This window comes from Theropithecus gelada, chromosome 3 (genome assembly GCF_003255815.1).
Source record: "Theropithecus gelada isolate Dixy chromosome 3, Tgel_1.0, whole genome shotgun sequence".
Taxonomy (NCBI): Eukaryota; Metazoa; Chordata; class Mammalia; order Primates; family Cercopithecidae; genus Theropithecus; species Theropithecus gelada.
This window is the reverse complement of record NC_037670.1, coordinates 162,022,434-162,050,248: the sequence shown is the minus strand read 5'-3', so window position 1 is coordinate 162,050,248 and position 27,815 is coordinate 162,022,434. Positions and strand designations below refer to the sequence as shown.

Sequence of the window (27,815 nt, the reverse complement as noted above, 5' to 3'; positions counted from 1 at the left end):
GTATTTATAAGACAAGACCCTTTACTCAAGAAAACATACTTGTTTTACTTTTCCTGGGCAACAAAATAACATCAAGTCAAATGACACAATCACATCCCAATTAGAGGACATAAACCACCTTTCTTAAGAGCAGTAAGGTCTAAGTGATTACTTTTTCAAATAAATACAACTATAGGTCTTTATAATATATTATAAGGCTGAAAAGCTTTGGCCATTTTGTTCCATTTGTAATTCTTCCAATGGTACTTTCATTTTATTTATCTTTTTTTCTTAATTTTTAAAATGGCCCAAGATGAAAAGTGTTTTTATTTCAGTCATATACCTGGGCTATAACTATGGAACTTCGTGAATCATTTATAGAATTTCATTTTCTGACACAAAATGTGATGAGTTCTAGGGATTAATTAAATGTAGCATCAACAAATACTTTCTTTTTATGCTTTTTAAAATGTACTTTCTTTTCATTTCATGTAAGTGTTTCAGGGTGTTATGACAGACCAGCAAAACTCAATCAAATTGGTATAATTAAATTGAAGCCTTCCTACAAATGAAATGCACCTCGCACTCCATTGCCACTTCAGCAAAGTAATCCAAAATAAATATACTCTTGGAAAGCTCAAAACAAACATCTAGGTTTCTTTGTTGATATGTCAGAGGATAAATATCAGTGGAGTAAAAATCGAAATGCCTCTTTTTCCTTCCTGAATGCAGCAAATCCATTAATAACATTGCAGTTATAACGGTCAATTTAAAAATATTTAGTTCTTTTGTTTTGCTTTGTTTTGTTTTCTGGGTTTTGTTTTTTAAGGTTGTCATCTCTAATAGTCAACTATTATAGTTGACTGCAACCTTGAACTCCTGGGCTCAAGCGATCCTCCCGCCTCAGCCTCCTGAGGAGCTGGGACAACAGGTGCATGCCACCATGCCTATTTATTTATTTTAAAAAAGTATTTAGAGACAATCTCACTATGTTTTCAAGCTAGCCTCAAACTCCTGAGTTCAAGTGATCCTCCCCAAAATACTGAAATTACAGGTGCCACTGCACCTGGCCCCAACTGACCCATCAGTCCACCCATAAAAGTATATTTTGGAGAACTCTTTTTCTCAACCTTACTATCAAATTTTGTCAGAGTTATTTTTGCTGATGAATAGTTGTTATATTGATATAATTATTGTGTCATTGTTGTAAGTTCTGTTCTAGAAATGTCTTTATTCTGTCATTTTTACGAAGACAAGACAAATGTTTCCAAAAAATAAGAGTAGTTTATAAAATCCCTTAGTCATTGGATCCGGAATTAGAGAAGGGTAATGAAAGGTTTCCTCCCAGTTGGCTAAACGGGTCAAATTGGAAAGGAGGGAGGGTCAGGTTTAGAGGACTCTCAATTCTTCCTTCTTGGATTTCTGACAAGAAATTTTGGGCTAATGGGAACACATCACAGCTGTAGATTGATGAATAGAATTATGGGGCCATCTATGTCTCTCTCCAGAGCCAAATGTAGCTCCCCACTGAGGATTCAGGACCTTGGCAAGCAATTGTCAACCTGACCAGGTAAAATATTAATTACCTACTAATGAAGAAAAATAAAAACAACAATTCTGCAATGATTTTTTCTCTGATACTCAGATTTTAGGAAAGTATATACATTCATTCATGAAATGTTTTCTGGGAAAGGCTAAAACCATTTAAGAAAATGCCTTTTATGCAATGCCGCTTATTGTCAGGCCAATCCTTACTTTTTATTTCCCTTATAAAAACAAAACATGGTGTCTTCCCTTGACTGAGCCTGTTTCCTGGAAATGCAGATCTACTACCACACAATCTGCAGAGTAGCTTTTCAGTAGTAATGTGTCCTGTAGCTCATACATACCATTCTTTCTATAAATAATTGGGTTATATGATTTCCCTATTTTAAGATAGCAATATCTATTTTTGCTTCATTGCTTCATGAATTTTGACTACTTTTTTTTTGGATATTTTTATTTATAAAAATTCAGAATCTTTGATTTTTTTCTATTGGTTTGTAGATGAAATGTATTCAATATTTAAAGATTATGCATAGTCTATTTTGGTTAAAATACTGTTTTAAAGTTACACATAGACACTCAAATACCACCACTTAATTCATTAAAGTGCTTAGAGTTACTAGAAGGTTAGCGACTATACCAGTAGTTAGAAGCCTAGTTTCGGTGTTCTTCATGGTAGGTATGCAAGACCACAAGTGTTTTCTTCTGTAAAATGACATTTTAAAAATACACAAATCATAACACCTCATCCACACCGTATTCTAGCAATGAAAGTGAATCGGTTGCAGATAAGAACAGGAAAATATAACAGTTTGTGATTGCAAATCCCGGGGAAGATTTTTAGCATTTTAAATAACAATTAAGTTTCAGAGATCCCTCTGATTTGTAGAAACTGAAAGCTGAAGCAGAAAATATCTGTCTTCCTGAGCACATGAGATCTAAATCCATTTTGATGGCTTAGGAGTAACATTGTCCTCTTATGTCTCATTGGTTCAAGCCCAACTGCTCCTTGCTCCGCTAAGTGTAGTGATGAATAATCCTCCCTCCAATTGGCAGTAAAAGAATTCTCCATGCTGTGAGAATTCCATCTGGTACCACTGATTGCAGGCTATGGTATTAAAAGTAACTCATGTTAGTGTTTTGTGATAGAATCTTTAATCATTTTTAATAACCAGGAAACCTTCATTACATGGATTTACTTCTTAAAGTGGAAATGATTTTGGCCTGATGTGATGAAAGACAGCTTGAGTTTTTACTTGTTCCCATTCCAACTGTTCTTGATTTTTCTTCATCTCAACAGTTGGAATTTGCAGAATTCTCCTATGAGAATGCATGTTACCTGTATGTCTAATTTCCATTTGTTTCTATTTCCTGTGGTACTTACTTCTCGTTTGTCTTTTATTAGGATATTTGTCCATCTGTTACATTCCTTAAGCATGAAAGAATGTAAAAAGAGTGTGTGTGGGAACTTAAAGTCTAGAACTCTTACCTTAAAAGACTTTTTTTAAGGTTGTCATCTCTAATTGCCAGTTCATCAAATATCAGGGCAGAAGACGCCATCTTCATGAGACTTAAATTTGCAATAATATCTGATAATGAGTAGAAATTATTCTCTTTTGTATTAAGCAGGGGCAAGCCAGAGGCTCAACTTGATACCGGAAGGTGGTACAGCAATACTGTAATGCATAATCAGTGATATTATTTCTTGTTTGTTGGTTTTAGTTATGGGAGTGGGTTTTTCCTTTGAATCAAATTCTTTTGAGTGGTCCCCATTGTGGGCAATGATTCTGGCCTAATCACACATGATTAGGTGTGATGAAGAATGTAGTCAGTTGTCAGGAAAAAGAATTTTTCTCATTGCAAATTTAGGAAGTCCATATGAGGATCAGTAATTTAACACATATTGAAAGCCTCATAATAAACATATGTTGTGGGAGATTTAAAGATGAATATAGTTGGGCATCCTGTCCTTGAAGAGTTCATGATTTACTGGGGAGAGTAAAATCATCGTATCGTGATTACATTTATGTTTTAAACAGTGTGCAGTGTGAAGAAATTTTTGGATGCAGGGGGCCAATTAGTCTAGGTGCAAGATGATAGTAGCTTGGTCTAAAGGGGTTTTAGTGGAAGAAGCAAAGAAGCATATGTATTTGAAAGATTTGGAGGAGGATAAATTGCAGCAGAAAGAAGGAGCTTCTGGAAACTTAGTTGCGAAACCAAAAGAGAGTTTTGAACTGAATTCCAAAAGTAAAGAGCTTCAGGAAGCAGGGAGTTAACCACAGTGGGGAATGCTACTGAAAAGGAAAGTCAGGTGAATTTAATATGCATGAGTAAAGGAAAAGGAGAAAGTAACAATATTGTATAGTCTTATGGAGAGGGAACTTTGAGATTCTGGGGCAATGAATTGTTCAGTGGCTTAAAAAATAAATCTGTGACCCTGGTAATAAAAAGTTATAACGTGGCCGGGTACAGTGGCTCACACCTGTAATTCCAGCACTTTGGGAGGCTGAGGTGGGTGGATCACCCGAGGAGGTCAGGAGTTTGAGACCAGCCTGACCAACATGGTGAAACCCCATCTCTACTAAAAATACAAAATTAACTGGGTGTAGTGGCACACTCATGTAGTCCCAGCTACTCAGGAGGCTGAGGCAGGAGAATCGCTTGAATCCAGGAGGCGGAGGTTGCAGTGAGCCAAGATTGTGCCATTGCACTCCAGCCTGGGTGGGCGACAAGAGGAAGAAGTCATAACACATGTATGTAGGGATGGCTCCACATAAAATTCCAGAATTGGATTAACAAGCCAGTAACAGTGATGACGTTCACTGCCACAAAAGGAAACAGGTGGTCAGAAGAATTTGAAATATCATTCAAATTAGATATTAGTCTGTTTATTTTCCTCTAAAACAAAAATGGTGAAACTCTATGCTTGTTAACCTGCCCTGCAGTGCCACTGAGGGAAGCCACTGCTTGCTTTGTCTCCAACTTTGCTTCCCTTTAAATACCATGAACACAACACTGAACAGAAAACACACTGTAGAATAACCATGTGGTAATTTAGTTATGGGAGTGAGTTTTTCCTTTGAGCAAAATTCTTTTGAGTGGTCCCCATTCTGGCCAATGATTCTGACCTAATCACACATGAAAAATCTATCCTCAAAAGCATAGTTTTTATTTTTTTTTTCATTTTATAAAGTTTTGTAAGTCTGTGGAGTACAAGTGTAATTTTGTTGCATGCGTAGATTACATAGTGGTGAATCAGGCCTTTTAGGGTATCTATCACCAAAATAGCATATGTTTTACCCATTAAGTAATTTCTCATCATTCAAGCCCCCCCAAGCATAGAAATTTATTACAAATTTCCATGGATGCTTTAAAATTTTAATTACAATGTGACTTTGAAGATCTCCAAAAAATTTAAAAAATAATTTCTGTTTCAGCCAATGTCATAAAAATTTATTGACATTTGATGCTCATAGTCTGTTTGCAATATTTTAACCATCAAGGCAGCAAATATTTCTTTGATATGTGTCTGGCTTTAATGGTTAACATTTGCACTCTTTTGACATTAGTCTGTGTGACTGATTATTTTTGTAACTTAAAAGCCCATTCCCTAAAAATAGTGGTAGATAGGCTAATAAACACAGACTATGGAGAGGAAGATTTAGACTGTAGGAAGAATTTGCAAATGCTTAAGTTAGCCTGAACAAAGACTAAGCCACTTCCATTAGCATCTTACTGCTGGATGAGGATCAAGCAGAGACTTAGAATAGCCATTTGAAGATGCAGTCTTAGGGCCGTGTAGAATCAGATGGAATAGCAAATATTGAATTAGATGAGACTGAAGATTGCTTTTGACTCTATAATACTTCCATGATCTTATAAGAAGGACTGGAAGAATAGCTGCCTCAAAGAATTTGTAAGCTGTAACATATCCTATTACCTCCTCACAAATGGATGTCTTAGAGACTGAGAACTTACTCAACTTCCATCAAGAAAGAATTAATAACCTCTGAAGGTACTTTCTCCAGGAAAACATGTTGGGCAGTGGGAGCGCATGACTGATTGCTGCTAATGTGATTTTGGTTTATGCTTGGTTTAAGAATCAAAAACTTCTGTACAATTTATTTCAGATTTCTGAGGCATTGTTTCCTACTCCAGGCAGAGGACAACTGAATTATTAAGATTCTGTCTGAACTTGGCAGGTGTCAGAAATTCATTTTAAATCTCTGTTCAGAAGCCTTGATTCAATTTAGTTTTATTGTTCAATGTAAAGAGGACTTCTTGGATACATTTTTGGAAAGGTTCTTGTCAGTGATACTTCAAAAATGTACCGGGATATGTTTCAGCATTTTAGCAGCAAGTTGCCAAAGGAAGCCACTGAGTAAAAATAATATTTAAATAAGGCTCAGCTTCAAGGACGTGGAGAAAAGGGGACCCTCTTACACTGTTGGTAGGAATGTAAGTTAGTACAACCACTATAGAGACCAGTTTATAGGTTCTTCAAAAAACCAAAAATAAAGCTACCATATATTCCAGCAATCCCACTGCTGGGTATATACCCAAAAGAAAGGAAATCAATATATTAAAGTCAGTATATTGAAGAGATATCTGCACACTCATGTTTGTTGCAGCACTGTTTGCAATCACTAAGATTTGGAAGCAAGCTAAGTGTCCATCAACAGATGAATGGATAAAGAAAATGTACTACAGATGCACAATGGAATACTATTTGGTGATAAAAAGAATGAAATCCTGTCATTTGCAACAACACAGATAGAACTGGAGATCATTATGTTAAGTGAAATCAGCTAGGCACAAAAAGACAAGCGTTGCATGTTACCTATTTGTGGGATCTAAAAATCAAAACAATTAAACTTATGGACATAGAGTCCATAGAGGGGTGGTTGCCAGAGGCTGGGAAGAGTTGAGGGCGGAGATGGAGATGCTTCATGGGTACAAAAAAAAAAAAAAAAAAAAAAAAAATAGAAACAATGAATAGGATCTACTATTTGGTAGCACAACAGGGTGGCTGTAGTCAATAACTTAATTGTACGATTTGAAATAACTACAAAGTGTAACTGGATTGTTTATCACACAAAGGATAAATGCTTGAGGGGATGGATAACTCGTTCTCCATGATGTGGTTATTATGCATTTCATGCCTGTATCAAAACATCTCGTCTACCTCATAAATATATTCACCTACTATGTACCCAGAAAAATTTAAAATAAAAAAATAGGGCCCAACTTGATAGGTGATAGAAGAATGTGATGATAGATGTTTGTGGTTCACCGTTATTTAATTGAAGAACGGGTAGTTCTGAAATGGTTTACTTACTTTTTTGATGGGGACATCTACCTTTGGTAGGTTCTTCTGTCTTTTTATTTGTGTAGATTCTACTAGAGATAAAAAGTGGGTGCATAATTCAACATGAATTTATTTCCTGATCCAGAGATCAAAGGACAGAAATGGACCACCAAATCACAGTCATGCCTTTTTCACAAAGGGAGAAACTGCTAGAAAGCAGCTCAGAAATGCTCCAATGCCAAGCTGTGCTATAGCATCAGAACCATGTCTGGTGGCAGAGGAATTTGATTTCCTTGCATTCATTTACTCATTTGTTCAAAAACATTTATTGTAAGCAATGTGGACTAGGCATTGTTCTAGGTGCTGGAGATGCCAAGAGGAGGAAGAGATTCATAGTGTGAATTCATAGCCTTTCACGCTTTGAATTCATACTATAAATTCATATTTTAATAAAACTATTTATAAAACAAGAGCCAGTTCAAATGAATTCTATTAGATTAGTTAGAAACATACTTCATTATATCTAGATTATGATCAGGTAGAATTGCTTGAAAGAAGTTAAGGCAATTCATTATTACTATTAAATCGGGGCTAAAGGGTGAAAGGCAGACAGAGTTATGCTTTTCTGTCTCATGAAAGAAAAGCAACTCTATATGAGTAGCAAATGCCTGGTGAAATTACAATTATTTATAAAAATCAATGTTTCTACATAGTGAGTGTTACAAGGGGCAAGCCTTACAATGAACTATCTAAGACATGTTAATGAAAACAGGATATTTATAAGGTACAAAATATAGAATGATTATGTAACTTTAAGAATCTTGTCTCAACATGACTTAATATTTATTTCATAATATCTTTAAAAAGTAAAAAAAATCTTGCAAACATTCACCATCCCTACTTGCATTATTATCCAAAAGACTGTGGATAGCTACATTCCACTGAATCCTGTATCCCTACTGATGTTGACAGATGCTCATTCTGCTAAGGTTTGCTGTCTACTAAGTGCTAATTAGAGCTGCAACTCTGGCTTCAGCTATGATGTTATTATCTAGGACTGAATAAAAAATATAAGGCTTGCGGAAATTGCAGAAGTGCTAGGGTGATAATAATAGTATCAACAACTATTGTTGTTTTTGACCACTTATTATTTGCCAGGAAGGCACTAACTGCCTTATATATGTCTCATTTAGTGCTCACTACATTCCTATTATCAGTCCCATTTTCAGATCACAAAATGGTTTAAGGAAGGTAACTTTAGCGTTCTGACCATTTAGATTGGAACTGAGTTTTTTGACCATACGTCTTGCTTCATCCACTTGCTATCATGTCTTAATATTAAAGGATATCACTCCTATATACTTCATGTTTCCAGTGACAGAATGAGTTAATGGAGTTCGTGGTTTGAAAGTGACCCTGGAGAACCAAAACACTCAGCCCATCCACTTTATCCATAAAGAGATTAGGCCTGGGTCAGAGATTGAATGAGAGGCATCTCTTATCAGTCTGAGAGGAATAGTGTGTACTAAAGAAATTGATCAAAAGGAGGAAGACATTTGAGGGCACTAGGGAGGAATATGACTCTGATGGATTGAAATTCTCCATGGGAACAGTTGAGAAAGAAGCTATGGCAACATCTACAGGAGAGCGGAGAATAGCACAATTTAGGTGTAAACTGAATAGCAGTGAGTGTTCAGGGAGTTGTGTTGATGGAAAGTCAGTCCACCTCCCTTCCAAAATCTCAGGGTAAAAGGTGTGTATAACATGGATAAGGGAAGCTGTGGCATGGAGGTTATTGGAAACCCACCCGAGTGATTCAACAAGTACTCTTATTATGGTTCTTGAGAAAGTGCTCATGGGAGACATTTGGGAATTAAGTCTAGAGTCATGAACTTCCACTCTGCATAAGGATCTCAATCACAGTGTTGCAGAGAATTGGGGTAGTGACCTCAACCTGTTGCCTTAGTGAGAAGGCGACAGGTTTAGGCCATTATCCCAATATGAAAGGGAATTCACAGACTGCTGAATCTCTTCTAGGGAGTTTGAGATGTTCCATGGAAGCCAGGTTTAGAACCCCTGATCCAGAGCCTAATCAGTATGGCAGTAGCTTGTGGCAGATGTTGGCAGGAAGGCAAATTTATTTTTACCCAGGTTGTTTGTCTCTTCTGTGCTCTACTAACTTCCCAGACAAAATTTAATTTTAGCAAACTAATGGCAGTGCTATTCCACAGACTCCAAAGAACAGCTTTGTCATCCTCTGCCTTCAGTCAGCCATTAATGGGACACTAATATATTTTGACATAAAGGTACGAAAATGAATGACTTGGCTTTCATTTAATCTCTATGCACTTCCCTCCACTCCCCCATGTTCTAGCTGTCTGTTTTCATGTTTGTAGTTGGCCCTTAAAAATACTAGGTGGGAGAGGACCCAGAAGTGTAAAATGTCATGCCCCCAGCCAAGCTAGACAATCTCCCCCCAGAGGAAGCCCAGCACCTTGTCAGATATGTTTAGGGAGGTTCCTTTATGTGCTCTAAACATCTTCCAGTATCTGGCAGAAGCAGCAAATGCTGTTGATTATTAGGTAGAACCTTATCTAGGAGAACAATTTTCAGAGTAATTATTATGATGATAATAGCGAAAATCTATTGAGCACTGACAATATGCCAGGCATTTTTCTAAGCATATCACATGTATCAGCTCATTTAATTCTCTTTATATGCCTATGAGGTGGATACTGTTATCATCTCCACTTTACATAGGAGGAAACTGAAGCTCAGAGTTTCCTGATTAACTAGGAACTGGGAGAATTTTACTTGAAATCTAGGCAATCTGACTTGGAGCCTGAGCTCCTCACCAGTTTGCTGTGTTGCCTCCCATACCTGCTGTTTACACCACGGTTGCAAATGATTCAAGGTTTTCCATTATTGACCCTAGGGTCTAATGCCCTAAAATTTGCTGATGAGTCTCAACTGGGACATCTTTTAATAGGAGATTAAAAAAGAAAACAGATACCCTGCCCAGAAGACTGGGTTTAAGTAAGCTGCTGCTAGTGGGAAAGTGGGAAGTGTTGCAAGTTGTTGGGGAAGGATGGGAGCTGAGAGCAAGGGAGCGAATGTGTAGGAAGGTAGATGGGAGAAAGTGTTAAGCGGTGGTTAGAGAGTCTCTGTTTTCTTCTGTCTTGCTTAGCTGATCATTCTGGAGATGAACTGAGAACATATGTGAATTCATTTAGGATCTATAAAGTTTGATTCAAATAATAGTGTCTGTTTTATGCCATGGTGTGCCCCCTGGAAGTTAGGATAGAGTAGTGGGCGGCCAGAAGTTCAGGAGACAACAGTGCATGGGTTGGAATCAGAGGGCATAGATGAAAACCTGGGAGGTAGATGCATGTGGACAGGGAGCAGCCACTTTATGGGTTTTGAGAAAGGTGATACACACTGGTAAGCCCCAAATTGGGGAGCTCTAGGAAGCAGGGTCCAGGAACTGGTTAGCAGTCATTCTCCAAATCTCGTTTCCCATTTGCAAGTACTGCTCAAGTGAGGTCTTAGTCCTGATACCTCCAGCTCAGTAGAGAAGACTGAAGCCCACTGCCATTGGATTTACTGTTATCTCAAAAAATTGCTTAGATAGAGTTCATTCAACATCTGCCCCCACTCAACTTCTCCTTTTGGGGTCTGATAGGCCACTACATTCTATGGTTCCAGCTTCCCTCTTATCTGCTATGTGTGCAGGAAAATATTTTCTAGTTACAATCTTTGCAGATCAGTTGAGTGAACTCGGAAATAAAGGGATTATTAGACACTTTTGGTGATAAAAATCTAATGTGAACACTGTGTGGTGTTAATTGCATAAATTTTTTCCTCCCTACTTGCATCTAATTCCTAACACTCTTTGCTATAGGCGTTATTTTTATTCTTGTCCTGCATTATTGTTTGTTTACATATGGACATGCCTTTAAAATGATATTAGTTCCTTAAAAATTATACTTGATATAAAATAATGCCCAGGCTTCACCACACAGAGATAGCAACTTGCAACAGCTCGTTGGACATGTCTCCATGCACTTCTCTTGCATATACAAACTCCTAAAGTCCACAATTGATATGAAGGAGCTTATGCCATATATAATTATTCATGACTTTTTTTCACTTCACAGCATGTTGTAGCCATACTTCCCTCTAAATGAATAAAGACCTACACATTCATTTGTACTCTCTGCCCAGTGTTCTCTGGTTTACTTAACCACCCCGCCTGATGATTGTTTATTGGTAAAGAAAGAAATCTGAGCAGCACACAGAGATCATCAGACTCCGCTAATCCAGACTTTATAGCTTTGCTGTCAAATCCATGGGATTCTTGGTATTTATTCATTGACAAGAGAGTCTGAACTCCTCAGAGGAGCAGAGAAAGAACATGAAACTGGTGAGTGAAGGGTCCAAGGCTTTGCATTTAGCACTGCTGCTTAGCAGCTATGTGCCCTTAAAATCACTTCATCTTTCTGAACCTCACTTTCCCTACCTGTAAATGATGTTGTGAGTTTTCATTATATTCAAGGTCTGTTCTGCTAACTGAAGGTCTGTATCTACAAATATACTGTCAAGCTATATCTCCCACCACAACTTAAATGCTTCGGCTTTATTCATCAATACCTTTTTGATGTCCAGCATGATGGTAATATAAAGTAAATACTCAACAAACACACTTTGAGTGATGGATCAATATAGCTGTTGAATCTGTCTTTTCAAATTTCCCCCAGAAATATCCATCTCTGTAGTTTTATACTGACTTTTTTAAGCCAGTGAACCTCAGACATTTTTACCTGTCTACCATCTCTCTTTAGAATTTGTGCACGTATATCTACACTTTTAAATAGCCACAGTTTAAATTTCTGTCTCACTGTGTGTGTGTGTGTGAGAGAGAGAGAATGTACCATGTGTGAGTGTGCACATATGTATCTATAGTTTGCTATGTATGTGTTATTTTGGGTGAGTAAAGTAGGATTCCATATGGAGGGAGTTACTATACTTTGCACTAAAATGAGGCTTCAGACAAGAGAGTGAGATTTTTTTACTCCCTCTTTCAGAGTTTTACTGAAATTAAATGAGTGTGTGTCTGTGTTTCTGTGTGTGTGTGTTTGAAGTGAAGTAGAGAGGGGTGTCCTAATATTGTAGACACAGTACTCCCTCCTTTCATCTATTCTTAACTTTCCTGTTTTCCTTCCTTCCCTCCCTCATTCTCTCCCTTCCTCTCTCCCTCCCTCTTTCTCTCTCTTTTTTATTTCTCTCTATTTCCTTCTTTCCTTCCTTTTCCTCCTTTACAGGAAAAATTAAAGAATAATGCCATTCTTTCTACTTTAGCCAATGACTTTAGTCAGTGGTGACTTTTATCACCATTTAATATATAAAAAAAGAGAAGCCTCTGTCTGAGAAAATTCTCTCAACCAATGAAATCCCAGTATAAGGTAGTATTCGAAGACAAGTAGGTGTTGTGTTATATTAATATATTGAAGAAATGTATTGATCCATCGTGGTGGTGATGGAAACCAGATTATTTCACTCAACTAATGGCCAAGATTAAACCACTTTCAAAATATTGCTTAAGAAAATCAAGGAGTCGAGTTATAGACATTTAGGGAGTGAATAGATGTTCAGAAAGTTTGGTACTGCACCATTTTATTGCTTAATATGTGTCTGGAGTCAGTATTCATTGAATTCTTTCAAAATGAGTTACACATTTCATTATCTTCCTAAAGAAAGAACACTATATATATTTAAACATTTTTCTTCATTTTGGAATGCTCAGAGCCACCATCACAAGCAGTGTTTATTGTATTACGCTTTGACTGAGAGGTGCTGTCAGAGGCTATTGAGCTGTGTGGAGCTACTTCAGTCTCAGCCCTGTGGCTTCTGGACTCTTAGTCTGCTTTTTAAAGATAGTTTTTCCATCTCTCTGAGGGTCAGGCTGCCCCTGACCATGTCTTACTGTGATGTGCATATCTGTCTGTGGTTCTTAAAGCTCCAGTCCACCTCCCACTATTTCAGTTCGCTGAATCTAATTTATTATGTAACAAGCACATGATCTTATTAAATGTTTTAAAACCTCAACAGAAAATACAATATAAAAGTGGTCTCCAAAGGCTCTTTCTGCATATTTCCATATTCTTACCTAAATTCCAGCAACTTTTGGTTTCTGGAGAAGTGTTCTCCAGATCACTGTTCAATTCTGATAAGGAACCCACCTTTCCAGTTTGAATGTGAACTCTTACTTCTAAACATGAAGAGATAAGATTGCCCTTAGTCCTTCAGGTGCATGGCTACCAATTCCACTCTCTCATTTGTATCTGATCACTCGGTTCTTGTTTTGCAGTCCCCAGTCTGTCCCAGATCGTCTGAGGATCCGGGTGAACAAAATCAGTTTGCAAGACTATGAAGGATTCCACTATGACAAGGAGAAACTCCGGGAAGCTTGTAAGTTGGATTGATTTCTTGTGATCAGCCTCTCTTCAGCTTCTTGATCCTCCTTGGTTTGATGGGTAGATTCATTTATCCTTGTGCCTGAAAATCATGGTTAGAGAAGTGAAGCGAAACATAGTAACATGTGAGCTCCAAGTGATAATGTATGGGCTACAGAAAAAGGAACTGGAAGAGGAAAGCAGCTGAATAAAATTCTGCTGTGGATGCCAAGTCAGGAACTCTTGGCTTATTTGCCACTTTAGTCTCAGATTTGCCTAAAATGAGGAAAGCAAAAAGTTGGTGATACCAATGGTATAGCACCATTCAGAAAACTCTTGAGACAACACAAATCTCTTCTTGGAGCCTGCGTTAGCAAACACTGCCCTCATTCGTCACATAGGTGTGGCAAAGAGGCACATTCAGCACTTCTAGATATTATGCTATTATATAAAGTCAGAGAAGGGCCCACAGGAACGTTGTGATGATAAAGTGATTCATTGATGATGAGGTGCCATTATTTTTGAAACCTACACTTGAGTCAACATATGAATTGCTTCTCAATGTATGTATTTTCTGTATGCTGCTTTGAATACATAGCTAATTGTTAGTTCATCTCACTAGTCAATTGGTATGTTTTGGACACTTTTTACTTTCTGGTACATTCTGATCACCGCTTTAAATCTCTGTCTATATAATAATTTATGAGGTAATTGGTTAAAATAAGCCAGAAGAAGTTAAGACCATGAGAGTGTTAGATATTAGGGTTCTTGGCTTCTTCCTAAGTGTGGGGGCCAATAGTCAACTGCAATAAAGTCAAAGAAGATAAGGCAAACTGGTGTCCAAGGGAATAGCTAATGATGCTGATATAAATAAATGACTTTTATGTAGAACCAGAGACTTATGAACCCAGTCCCCAAATGGTCTCTAGGTGTAGACCTCGCTACCTGTGTAAAAGATGAAAATAGTTAAAACTGGCAGGACTAATAGTAGGAAAGCCTTCCTGGGATGGTCTTTTCTGAGCTCTGGTTTCTGAGACTGATCTAAAGTAAGCTTTAGTGGATGGAAATTCTGAGGTCCAAGAATAATCCCAGGGTTGGGTACAGGGGTTCTACAATCTGAAGTTGGCATGAGGTGAGGAGCCATATCCCTGGTAGCCTAATCACCGAATCTACTAGAGAATTTGCGGTGAATTTTCTTTCTTAATTCTCTCAGCTGCTTCAGCTTCCTTAACCCTTTACATTGTTTTCCTTAGACATCAATACCTTTTGGCTTCTCCCCAGCCTTCTCACTTCCATACTTTACACTCATTTCCTTTGATAGGAAAGTCTGAGCTGGAGGAGGAGCAATTCCCCAAACCTCTAGATTTCTTCCTTCTGTAAACAACATATTACATTTTCTAATATAAATGAGCATTTAAGTGACAGACTAGCATATAATCTAATTTGATCCATAAAGTGATGGACATATATTTTTGTGATGGGAAGTGTAGCTACAATGTAAGTTAAATTGACTTCTAAAGGTTACTAATCATAAAGAACAGTGTTTTATGTTCTTTCTTGTTTTAAGCTTCCAAACAAATAGCTAACAGTTCTTAAAAGAAGATAACAGATCTTAAGTAATATTTTGCAACTTACCATCAACTCTGAAGAAATTCAGTTTGGAGTGGGAACACATTTGAAGTTTTTAGGTGAAATGAGATTTGAAGCTTATCTGTAGCTTTCAATTATCTGTTTTATCTTTTCTGTGGCATTATCTGTCCACCATTGCTGGAGGTAATTGTGGTTTGAGTTTTTCCAAGAAGATGACATTTTCTGGCAAGTGCTTTACTCAGCATATGTGATAAAATCTCTACGTGAAGAAACTTCTTAAGTCAAATGGGGGGAAATGATGGCATAAAGGTAAGCCAAATAAATTCAACAGTGTCTTTGGGACCCCAAAGAACAAAGAAACCTCAAAACGGGGATAAAGGAGTTATTCTGAAGATTTAAAAACTCATTCCAATGATTTGGATTTGAAGAAATCAATAAAAGGATTAGAAGTAAAAGTGACCAACTCAGTCATTGTACTTTTTTTTTGTTTTGTTTTTTGAGACGGAGTCTTGCTCTGTCGCCCAGGCTGGAGTGCAGTGGTGCAATCTCAGCTCACTGTAAGCTCCGCCTCCTGGGTTCACACCATTCCCCTGCCTCAGCCTCCCAGGTAGCTGGGACTACAGGCACCCACTACCATGCCTGGCTAATTTTTATGTATTTTTAGTAGAGATGTGTTTCACCATGTTAGTCAGGATGGTCTCAATCTCCTGACCTCGTGATCCGCCCTTCTTGGGCTCCTAAAGTGCTGGGATTACAGGCGTGAGCCACAGCGCCCGGCAGTGATTCTACTTTTAATATGTGGTGATGGTGCTTCTAACCTGTGTTTTTTCAGGAAAGTTTATCCTTTGAGGTTCTGGATTCACTCCTACTCACCTTTGCTCTTTAGCCTGGTTCCAGCTTGAAACAGAATACAGATTCATGGGAAGGCTGACAGGGCTCAAACTGAGTATAAAGAGAAAAACAAGTTTAAGTCCATCTATGAGGTGCATGCCAAAATAAATGTTATTTCAGAAGCATTAATTAAGTGAAATTTGCACAACACATCTAGATAAAAGGGACTCTAGGAATGTACTCAGACCTGCATCCCAGAACAAAGAGAGTGAGTCCTCTTAGGTCATTCATTTATTGTCATCAAAGTCTGAGCTACAGCAGTAGTGTGGCACTGCGTTTGAAGTTAGTTCCGTTTCTTGGTGGTGTACCAAGTGATATTTTCAGGCAAAATATGGTTCTTCTCCATCATGTTTAGCAGAATCTTGCTCATTGTTCACGTTAGATAATAAGCTCGCATGTTTGTCATGTAACAAAGCCCATCTTCTGTCCGTAATGCAGGGCTCCCTAATAGTATTGGATGGCAGCCCTTTAAATTGCTTTGCTTATTTTAGCACAGAGAAAGATGACTATACTCTTTCAGATATTTCCCATTCCTCTTCCATTTAGCCCCATCTCACTGGGGGTCAATCCTTCTAAAATAATATCCTGGAAAAATTTAGTCCTTGTCAATCTTTCCCTCAGCTCTTGCTGATAAATTTCAGACTTATGTAAGACACTAAAAGTCTTCCTCACTGCATAGAATTTACCAACCCTCAGATAATAGTTGTGGTTTGCAAGAGGGGACAGTCTATTCAACTTAAGAAGTAGAGCATAAAGAGAAAGTGGCCATATTAAAAAAATTAAAACAAATCTGTAATAATGATATCAGAAAATCACTCTCATAAACAGAAGTACACAAAGTGGGGCCGGGCGCAGTGGCTCGCACCTGTAATCCCAGCACTTTGGGAGGCTGAGGCGGGCAGATCGCAATGTCAGAAGATCGAGACCATCCTGGCTAACACGGTGAAACCCTGTCTCTACTGAAAATACAAAAAGTTAGTTGGGCGTGGTGGCGGGCGCCTGTAGTCCCAGCTACTCTCAGAGGCAGGAGAATGGCGTGAACCCGGGGGGCAGAGCTTGCAGTGAGCCGAGATCATGCCACTGCACTCCAGCCTAGGTGACAGAGCGAGACTCTGTCTCAAAAAAAAAAAAAAAAAAAAAAAAGAAAAGAAGTATACAAGTGGCAAGTGTGTCCTTAATAAAGCTTATAATAATATAATCTAGGCAAAGGATAACCTGTTTTTAAAAATCTGTTATATTTCTAACCTCAGAATAGAATCATTGACATATGATACATTTTTTAAAAATCTGAGATAACTTGATATTCCCCCAGATTTAACTCTAGACTGGTTAAACTTCACTCTGGGCACCAGTTTATTCTGCACTTTTAAATTGCCATGATAATTTACACAGATCTAGGGTCTAAAACACAAGCAGTAAAAAAGAGCTTGGAGCCAATAGAAAACAGATGTAGTTTGTAAGGATAGGGAATTAACATTTTGTATATCAAATATAGTGTTTGACAATGCTTTCACATACATGATCTCAGTATAATTCAGTATTAGCTGGATGTTTATAACATATAATGCATAATATATCAATAAATTGGTTAACATTAATGATACTAGGATTGTACCCTAACTAGGTATTTAGTTAAGCATTTGCCCTAATGGAATTTCCTTGTTTGGTGATTTAGTAGAAAAGTCAGAAATTTTGGTGTTTGAATCTCAGTTGCAACCTTGACAAAGTCATTTAATTTCTCTGATGATCAGATCTCTCATCTGTAAAATGAAAAGATAATTATAACCCCATTCAGTGCTGAGGGTTAAATGTAATGCTGTATATGGAACCCATGGTGTGAAGTCTGGCACATTACCGTGCTCTCCAAAATGGTAGCTGTGATGCCTGTGGAGGTTGTTGTTGGAGAGGCCCTGCTGTCACAGTGCTCATCAGTCTGCAGGTCCATAAAGCCAGACTTAACGGAGGTCATAGAGGCTGACTTCCTCTATGCGGAGCTCTTCCTGGCTTGAGGCAGCTCCCTTCAAACTGCACACACCAGCTCCCCCAACCCACTTTCTTACTTTCAAAAATAGAATTGAAAATACTAGTAAATATCACAGAAAGATTATGGGGAGAAAGTGTAACTAAATCATTCAATTTACTTTTATTGTGTCTACTCATATAAACATCTGCTGTAATGACACGATACTTAAATCTATGAAGCATGTAAATACTGAATGCCCATATAGGATGATCTGAACGTTTACCTGCAGATTTCCTTCCGTAAGTCCTAATACATTCTCTGAAGTGTGCCATCTGTTATCCACCACTGAATTTTTTGAAACAAATTTTTATTTTGGAATAATTTTAGATTTATGAATAAGTTATAAAGGTAATACAGGGCATTCCTGTACATTCCTCCCCCAGTTTTTCTCATTGTTAAACACTTTACATTACCGTGGTGCATTTGTCAAGGAAACCGATACTGCTACATTACTGTTAACTAAACTTTTGGAATTTCTATCCCAGGATCAAATCCAGGATACCATATTGCATTGAGTTGTCATAGCTCCCTAGTCTCCTCTGATCTGTAACAATTTCTCAGCTTGCTCTCTCTCTCTTTCTTTCCTTCTTTCACCTTGATGGTCTTGGGGGAATACTACCTTCTGTAGAATATCTTCCAATTTGGCTTTGTCTGTTGTTTTCCTCATAATTAGACTGGATTGATGGGTTTTTGGAAAGAATACTGTAGAGGTGAAGTAGGCTTTTTGTCCCATCATGTCTAGACTTATCCAATATCCACATGACATCCCTGGTGATGTTAACCTGATCATTTGGTAAAGGTGATATTTGCCAAGTTCCTTCACCATAGAGTTACAATTTTTTCCCCCTTCCCTACTCCATTCTTTAGGAGTAAGTCACTAAGTCTAACCCACTTTCAAAATGAGCAGAGGAGGTGGATCACTAGATTTTAAAAATTGTTTCCAGTTTGCATATTTGAGCTCAACTGAGTTTGTTAACTATGCCAACATGGTAGAGCCATTCAACCATTCTTGCATTTATACTTTCAATAATTATATATTTGTATCAGTTGTATATCAGATACCACACTAGATGTTAGTCATTGAAAGATGAGACTAGAAAATCCAACTTTACAATGTAATTTATTTAATGCACATTTATTGAGTCCTTACTGTGAGCAGCGGTGGGAAGAAAAAAAAAAGAATTTGTTCCTGATTTTCTGGAGTTTTCTCTTTTTTTAAAAAAATGTGATAATAACTGTGATGGGGCTATGGAAACATTCCATACCTATTTTTTCTAGCAAACATCATTTAAATAATGAAAGAAAGATAAAATATATAAGCAAGAATGAGAAAAGTCAGTCTAACCACTAATTAGGTGTGTGACCTGGGCAATGCATTCGTCTTCCTCAGGCTTGTGTTTCCTTATCTGCTAAATGCAGTAGTTAAACTCGTTGTTTCTTAAGAACAGACTGTAATATAAAAAATGTTTAGTTTTATAGAAATTACATAGGATTAAAAATTTTTTCACCAGCGTATTTCCTTAGTAGAGTTTTTAAAGCTCGAACATCATTCATAATGAGTATTAGAAACCATGTAAGTACATTGTGCTTCAAGAGTTTGCTAAAAACACTGATTTTTTTTTTTCTCCTATCAATAGCTTCATCTAAAATGGAATCTTTCCCCCTCATTTAACAAGTTGACAACAGGGCTGTTCAGTAGAGATTAGACCTCCATTTGGTAGAGGTAGGCTTTGCAATTTGAAATCTGTCTGAGGAGGTAAATGATGTCAGTTTGTCCTCTGAAAGGCATTGTCCTTCCTTTTTGCAAGTGTGTTTATGTTTATTCCTATTTTCACGATTTGACGTTTACCCAGAGTTTTGTGCTTAGTTTCTTTTACTGTCTTTTCCCATCTCTTGTCTGTATATTTATCATTTTATTAAAAAAATAATAATAATGTTAACACACATTATACTATTGCTGTGAGCAAGGAAATGTCTTTTCTACATATATTGTGTAATTTAATTTACCTGACATCTCAGTGTGCTAGATAGATAGTATTGTTATTCCCATTTCACATATAAAGCAATTGAGGCACAGAAAACTCAAACTGTCTACGGGGCTGGCATTTTGAATACTTATTTATCACTGTGTTTTCTGTTTCCTCCAAGTAGTACTTCTTATTTTTCATATAAATATCTTTAATAACATAAGTAAAAATTTGTATTTCAGTCTTTCACGATTCCATTTCAAATGTCTTCTTACATTTAAACTGACTTTGACTTAGTTTATCACACTCGGGTTTATTGGGCAAGTTTCTGTTTTTAGATCTCCCTCCAACTTCAAATAAATCATCCATTCATAAATTCAACAAATATTAATTGACTGCGTACCTTATTTCTAGTACTATTTCGGAATACGGAAAAGTGCTTGTCCTGGAACTTATGTTCCAGTGGAGAGACAGACAAATGAATAAATAATACAATATGGGGGCAAGTGCTGTAAAGGAAGGTAAAGCAGAACAGTGACAGGGCATCCTGTTTTTGATAAGGTGGTCAACAAGAGACTTTCTGAAGAAGTGACATTTAAACAGAGACCAGAACAAAAAGAGTGCATGTATATGTGGATTTCTAGAAGAGTATCCCCGGGCAGAGTAAATGGCAGGTTCCAAGGCCAAGCATCCTTAGTCTATTTAATGAATAGAAGGGATGCCCATGTGACTGGAACCTGCTTAGTTGAATGGAGATAGTCAGGAAGTTATTTTAAAGGGTCAGCACATGGAGGGGGCTTATAGGCCATGGAGAAGGCTTTGGATTTTATTCAGAGTGTGATGAGAAGATGTTGGAACTACTTGAGGAGTGTATAATGCCTGAATTTATCTAGATAAATTTGGCTACTAGGTAGAAAATTTTCAGGTTGCAATGATGGAAATAGGACAGCAGGTACCAGGCTAATACTCCAGGTGATAGGCAATAGGAGTGAGGCAGTTAAAGTAGTAGAGTTGGAGAGAATCAGTTGGATTCTGGCTACATTTTGGAGGTAATGCTGGTAGGATGAGATGATGGATTAGCTGTATTGCATAAGAGTGCAAAATTCAGTTGCCTCTGAGGTTTTGACCTCAGCAACTTGGTGTAAGTAGAGGTAGGGAAGATGCAGAGGATTCAGCAAAGGAGACCAAGAAGGAGCAAGACCAAGGAGGAGCCTATTGTTAGCTACAAAAACAGCAGGAGAGCTTGTTTGTTGGAATGCGAGAGAAGAAAAATATCTCATAAAAGCTGTCTAGCTGTCAGCGTTTCAGAGAGGTTGAGTAAGACGCACACTAAGAATTGGTAGTTGGATTGGGGTAGAGGGTAGTTAGTGGTAACCTCACGAGATTGTGGAGTGAAAAAGGTGAAGGTGCACAGAGAGGATTCGTGTGCAAATAGGGTCAAATGCAGGTCAGATGTGTGCTGCATAATGCCATCTTGATCAATGATGGACTGCATATACAACAGTGGTCTCATAAGATTTTAATACTGTAGTTTTACTGCACCTTTTCTATGTTTAGGTATTTTAGATGCCCAAATGCCACTGTGTTACAGTTGCCTGCAGTATTCAGTACAGTAGCATGCTGTACAGGTTTGTAGCCTAGGAACTACAGGCTATACGATATAGCCTACATGTGTGGTAGGTGATTCCATCTAGGTTTGCGTAAGTACCCTCTATAATGTTCACACAACACAGAAATCACCTAATGACACATTCCTTAAAACACATCCCTTTCGTTAAATGCCATATGACTATAATTCACCACAGATTGCTCTTTTAAGGTATTTAACTATAAAACGAAGGAAAGAAATGGGATGATGACTGGAAAAGAATATAGTAGAATCAAAGGAGGATTTTTTTTTTTTTTTTTTTTTTTCTGGTGGGACCGATTCACTAGACAGAGAACTTGATTCAGAAGAGGGCCAACTGTAGCAGTGCCTTTGAGTAGGTGGGAAGATGGAACCTGGTGAGCACTGGAAGGTTGTGGGCAGGAGTGTGGGGCAGGTTCTCCCAAGTACAGCAAGAGAAGGCAGAGCAGTGAGTACAGATACAGATAGCTTGGTGTACTTGGTGCTAGGGAGAAACAGAAGTTCTATTCTGATTGCTTTTATTTTCTCAGTAAAAGAAGAAGCAAGCTTACTAGTTGAAAGTTGGAAATGGACAGTATCAGTGTTCTGGAAAAAAACAGGAAGGTTTGAAATAACTTGAGGAGAGAGACAGTGAGAGGGTTGGGCAGGATTGCTGAACTTTACTTTGGAAGTGGATCATTGACTTCATCACTGACTTGCCCGTTTCTGGCTGTCTTGGTTTATAGGTGAGCCTACTCTATGTCTTTCTAATTTTAAAGGACTCTGATACCAGGGGAATATTGGGTGGAAATATGATCTTATTATTAATATAAATTTCTTTGCCATCTAATTCTGTTTATGACCTAAAGGCTTTCTTTATTTATAAGAAAATAAAACATGCTCTGGTGCTGTGGTGTATCAGAAGTTAATAATGTTAGATTTCATACATGGAAATGGGCCTAAAGTGTTGATGATGATATTTGATCATTCCTTCACTGTTAAAACTTAGCCTTTGGCAATTAGAGCAATCAATTGCAGGTAGATCATTACGTCTCTGCCCAAAAGAATATTTTCCCTTTTCATTGGTTTGTTTTGTGTAACACATACTCAAAATTATGGCCAATTCTTACTATTTCTAGACCAGCCTAGTCCATTCGGTTGCTATCTTAGCAGGTTGACTACTCTGGAATGTAAGCTCAGATGGTAGTTAGACTTCCCTTTGAAGACTTTCTTCCAAGATCTTTGTATAAAATTATTACTTTCATTTATCTTGCTACGGTTTGAGTCATGCAGTGTTGGCCATTGCAGAGTCACAACTATCCTGTTTAATAATAAATAATAACACCCAATAATTTCATAGGGCTTCATGGTTTACAGAGGGCTGTTGTATACACTGGCCACATGCATCATCACAAGGACACTTAAGATTGCCTCACACAGGGTTACATTGCTGCGACGGGATTTTAATAAGAAATTATATATTTTCTCTCTTAATCCAGGACACTTTCTAGTATACAGCCTACTTCTTTATAAAGACAAATTTAAAAGAATTTGCGGTCATAGTTCTTGTCATCGGGTGGATTTCTGGGGAAACAGACTCTGAGACTGAGTTTTGTGTGCAAGGATTTTATTGGGGATTTCCCAAGAGGGAACCACAGTTGTGCAGGGCAAGAAAAGCGGGACCAGGAAGAGAGAGGAGTTAAGCTTTGCTGTAGTCACAACAGAGGACTCCCACAGGGACCTTTGGACCTGAGACAGCCATTTTGAGTTTTCTAAATTGAGGCAAGGGTTATTGGATACAGATCAGGCTCTGCCCTGGAAGGGGATAAACCTTGAGTGAGGTAGCATCCTTTCTGGAGAAGGACTCAGCTGTGTGCTATCAGCAAACTTTCAGCTTCTGGGAAAATGAGTGCCTCAATCCTAACATGAATGCAGTGCTTCAGTTCTGAAAACAGAGTCTTGCTATGTATTAACTCAGCACCTGATTTTTTGAACTAAGGCCAGGAAGGAACCACCCACAGACCAAAATCCTTGAGTTCATTCATTCAACTCTTCATTTAACAATGATCTATTAAACACTTACTATGTATCAAAGACTGTTCTAAGTACTGGAAATTCAGCTTAAATGAGCACTAGTCCTCAAGTTTTTCTCTTATTATATCTTTTGGCCTGATTTCCCTGCTATCCCAAATTCAGGGAATTGGAATACAAGTTGATTATTCAGAAGTGTCTGAATTAGCAAAGTAAAATGGAAACCTAAAAGGTGAATGCAGACCTTTCCTTAAAAGTTCTTGCTGATGAATTATTGCCAAGTCAAACATTCTCCATTTGGAATTTGAGTAATTAAAAGTGGAAACCTGAATATAAAGCCATCTCAATTTCTGGCTGTCACTTCTAGTCTGATGCTATAGTCAGCAGAGAAAACTTCAGAGTTTGATTCTCAACGGGATATGTGTTTCTTATATATTCATCTCTCCCTTCACTGTTAAAATGTAGCTGTTGCTAGTAAGAGCAATCCATTGATTGAATTAAACAGAATCAAGGACAGAAGTGTAAGCTAATCTGAAAATAACATCTTTGCAGATTGACTCAGAACCACGATTTTATGCACTGGTTACGTCGATAAAAATGACAGGCTTTTCCTGGTTCACACTGGTGGAAAACAGCCTTTCTTAGTACCGAGTGGGTTTCCTGAATCACTGGTCCACTGCCAGTCTCCTGGAGTCACCTATAAGCAGAATTAGAGATGTCCCCAGGCTGTCAGCTGCTAGGGATGTCTTTGTTTGAGACCGCCCTATTTCACATCTCATAGAAGTTGTCCATGTATAATTTGTTTACTCATTTAGATTTCCCGAAAGAGGCTTGGGGCCCCTTCAGCTGATTTTAGAAAATCTTTCTGTCATTAATTCTCCACATGTATCTCATCAACTCAGAAATCCCAGGCTGCGTGACTGAATGTGTCCCCAGCATCTAGTTGATGGTGACCTTGCCCTTCACCCTACAGTGTAACAGACAGCATCATGTAGAAATTGTGAAAGAGATTTGGACCAGTGTATTTAATCATCATTTCAAGTATTGAAGTTTTAGGTTCGATTATGAATCTTTCCTTTCAGACATGTAATATTTCATCTTCATTTTTGAATATATTTAGGGATCCTGGCCATGTAGCCAAGATTCCAATGCCACAGTCAAGTCTTTGTTATCTCCCTCCCAAGTACTTAAGTACTGGTAGTAAATATCAGTAGTGGTTCTTTCTGTATCTGAGAATTTTACAAATATTCATTTCCATTGTCAAGGGCATATTAGGACCTCAAAGTTAAAAGCTTATGTCACATTTAACACCAGGAATAAGTGCCAAGAAATTACATACATCATTATGTTGTACTAGCACTTTATTGCAGGCAACATTAGGAACCTTCTTTGAAATGGAATTATGTTCATCAAAAGTAGGCGTTTACATCATTGTCATTAAACTTACATATTCAGCTGGATGAGCATGACATTTCATAGCACTGTTTGGTCTGGACCTTTGGTTCCTACTATGTATTAGAAGAGAGGTATTTGGACCTTCTGCCTATACTTGCTCCTGGATAACCACAGTCAATGCATGAACCTCAGTCATCAGAAGCAGGAAACAGTAAGGCCATTACGAATAGCATCCACGATTGGATCTTGTGCTCCACCTGACAACTTTTGTCTTTGTTCAGAAGACCAGGCTTTAACATCGCCTTTTTTTTTCTTTTCCCCCTGGGATTTTCTTTCTCACTTCTGCCTTTCCATTCATCATGTCCCGAATGCTGATGATTTGGAAAGAGAGAAAAAAAGAGGATCTGTTACTAACACCTGAGGAGTTGTGGGCTGGGCTTCGATGGGCACCTGGGGAGGTTAGTGTTCACTTTACTTCTCTTTCTTCTGTTCTTTGTTCTCCATCCTTCAGAATTTTCTTTCCCCAATTCTGTCTATAACACATACTAACTCAGAAACCATTTTCTTATATGTTAGGTGTTATCAAACTGCCTTTGAGGCATTGATAAGTGGTCTTTGTCCTCCATCATCACAGTTTTAACTTAATTTTACATTATTTCACAGTCTCTCTTTGCTCTTTTTCACTCTCTCCAGCTCAGCAGGCCACAAGTCCATGGTGTTAGGTAAGTGTATCAGAAGGTTGTAACCCCCACAGCTATGCAAAACGACTTCACTGTCACTCTTGCTCCTTTTCCCCCTTCCCATCCAATTGGCCACAGAGGAGTTGCTTCCTTGGCTTTCGTATCTCTCTCATATGCCCTTCCCTTCTTGTCTTTCTGCCACTCCTCTATTCCAGGCCTCACCATTGCTCAGCTCATTGACTACATTAGCTTCCTCACTCATCCTCCAGTCACTCATCTTATTTTTCATCAATTTGTCTTCCATATTACTCCCAGTGATTTTTCTAACATTTTGTCTAAGAAAAAGGTGGGGTTTTTTTAGGCACTGGGGTGAGTGAGTGGAAAAGTACTGGAAGATGTTGTGGGGAGGTGGGTCAATTGCCAACCCATTGTATCTAATTATTATCAGCCATCAAGTAAGAATTGTAGTTTTTTGATAACCTTGGCATATTTGAAACTAACAAAATAAAAGGAAAGATTCCACTTGTTTTTACATCCTCCCATAGGAATTTGTTTCTTTTTTCTTGTCCCCTGCCTCTCCTCCTTGAGTTTTACTTTTAGTTCCTTATTTCCACCATTCTTTTGACTTCCTGAGTAGTGTGAATGCTATCAGTAATGACATAGGTACTGATAATTGTTCTATATCAGGATGATCTCATCAGCAAAGTATCTGTCCATAGCAAACTCAGAACAGTTTCTTTTTCTTTTCCCTTTCTCTTGATTTTTCTGTAGCTAGTCATCTGTGTTTGCTAATTGTCTCTTATTACCAATAACTAGTTAGGCTCTTACCCACCCACAGAGCCTGAGAGAGAGGGACTCTGTCTTTCATGATGTTTACTTTTCAAAAAATGACTTCTAGCTCCTGGAGAAAGACATTCCTGAGTTGTAAAATTTGGCATGAGTCTGGGAGCAGATTTACATACATCGCAAAGGGGCAGAGAAAGGATTTACAATGGAAAGTTTGCTAGAGTAAATACTCTAAGAAACAAGTGTTCAGGCCCATATAGTCAAGAAGAAACCTGTCTAAAGTTCCATCATGCTGAGGGAAACATGAAGGCTGTTTTGGTCAGTATACATCTGGAACCTTCACCTTCTGTTGAAAACCTGTTAGTATCTACCCATCCTTTTGAGAATAAAAGCTCAACTTTTTAGTATAAAAATTAAACCTCCGGTCTTAGCCTCACCCTACTCTACTCTGTACCTACCTGCCTTCCTAATTCCTGAATATTTCCTTTTCTTCTTTTCATGCTGTGGTTCCTTAGAGCCTAAGGGTGGTCTGAGATAATTTCCTTTTGTCTGAAAAACTCTTGTCCCTTTTGTCAAACCCCCTTATTTTCTTCACAACTCCTCGTGGAACAGTGTCTGGTCTTGGGGAATGTGTAGCTCTTCTGGATTCTAAACTCATGGAGTACATGTCTATCTGATTCCTGTCACAAAGATATCATCAGTAGGATGTTTTCATGTATTCCCCTCCTCCTCTAATTCGGTAGACTCCTTGAGGGCAGGTACCATGTCTTACTCAGCATTCTGAAGAACTCCTGGCACTAGAATTGTCCCTGGCACCACAAAATCCTTAAAACTCGTTTGCTAAAATGATTAAGTGAATGACTTATATACGTGAAAAATATTCTGGCATAATTCTTTGTATATACAATATATATTTACCAAATTAACGAAAATAGAAACCATGAGTTGCTATTCAAGATTATGAATGCCATAAGCATTTAAGAGGATTTTTTTTAAGTGAGTTGCATGTTCCTTATGTTGCCCACTTAGGTAGTATACTATCATGATGAAAAGCAAAATTGCATCTGTACTTGGAAACCCAAATTTGTAGAGAACCTGTTAGTTTCTAGAAAGCACTCAGAAATCTTACCCTTGAATAGAATCCAAGGAAAACTACATAATTTGCTTTTATCTTGTGGATGACATTTTTAATGGACTATGGACAGGATCTGGGTTAACTCAAGCTAGGGAATCCGAACTCTACAATTACTTTTAATCATAAGGACTAGGAGTTGTGAAACTGCTGACAGGTCCCAGGCATGGCATGGCAAGGTATAAAGTTCTTGGGATATTATGTTTCCTTTTGAATGCTAATGTGCCCATTAGTTGCCCCCGCATTGGTTCCAGGTAAGCAGTGGGAAGTTAATGATGACAGGTGGTTATAAAATGGACCTGTGACCTACACCAGGGAAAAATTGGGTTGAATTATTGTATTGCAAACCCATTCTATCTAATTATTGTCAGCCATCAAGTAAGAATTGTAGTTCCATGATAACCTTGGCACATTTGGAACTAATGAGGTA

At 37.9% G+C, this 27,815-nt stretch overlaps 1 protein-coding gene across 4 annotated transcripts in view; it reads left to right on the top strand.

Annotated features, from left to right (window-relative positions):
- Positions 1 to 27,815, top strand: part of DGKI (diacylglycerol kinase iota) — a 467,910-nt gene that overhangs the window by 322,794 nt on the left and 117,301 nt on the right. For all 4 annotated transcript variants that reach the window (XM_025379314.1, XM_025379313.1, XM_025379316.1 and 1 more), the window contains one exon: positions 13,200 to 13,300. In XM_025379314.1, coding sequence (XP_025235099.1) covers positions 13,200 to 13,300 — 101 coding nt within the window. The remainder of the gene's footprint in view (positions 1 to 13,199; positions 13,301 to 27,815) is intronic.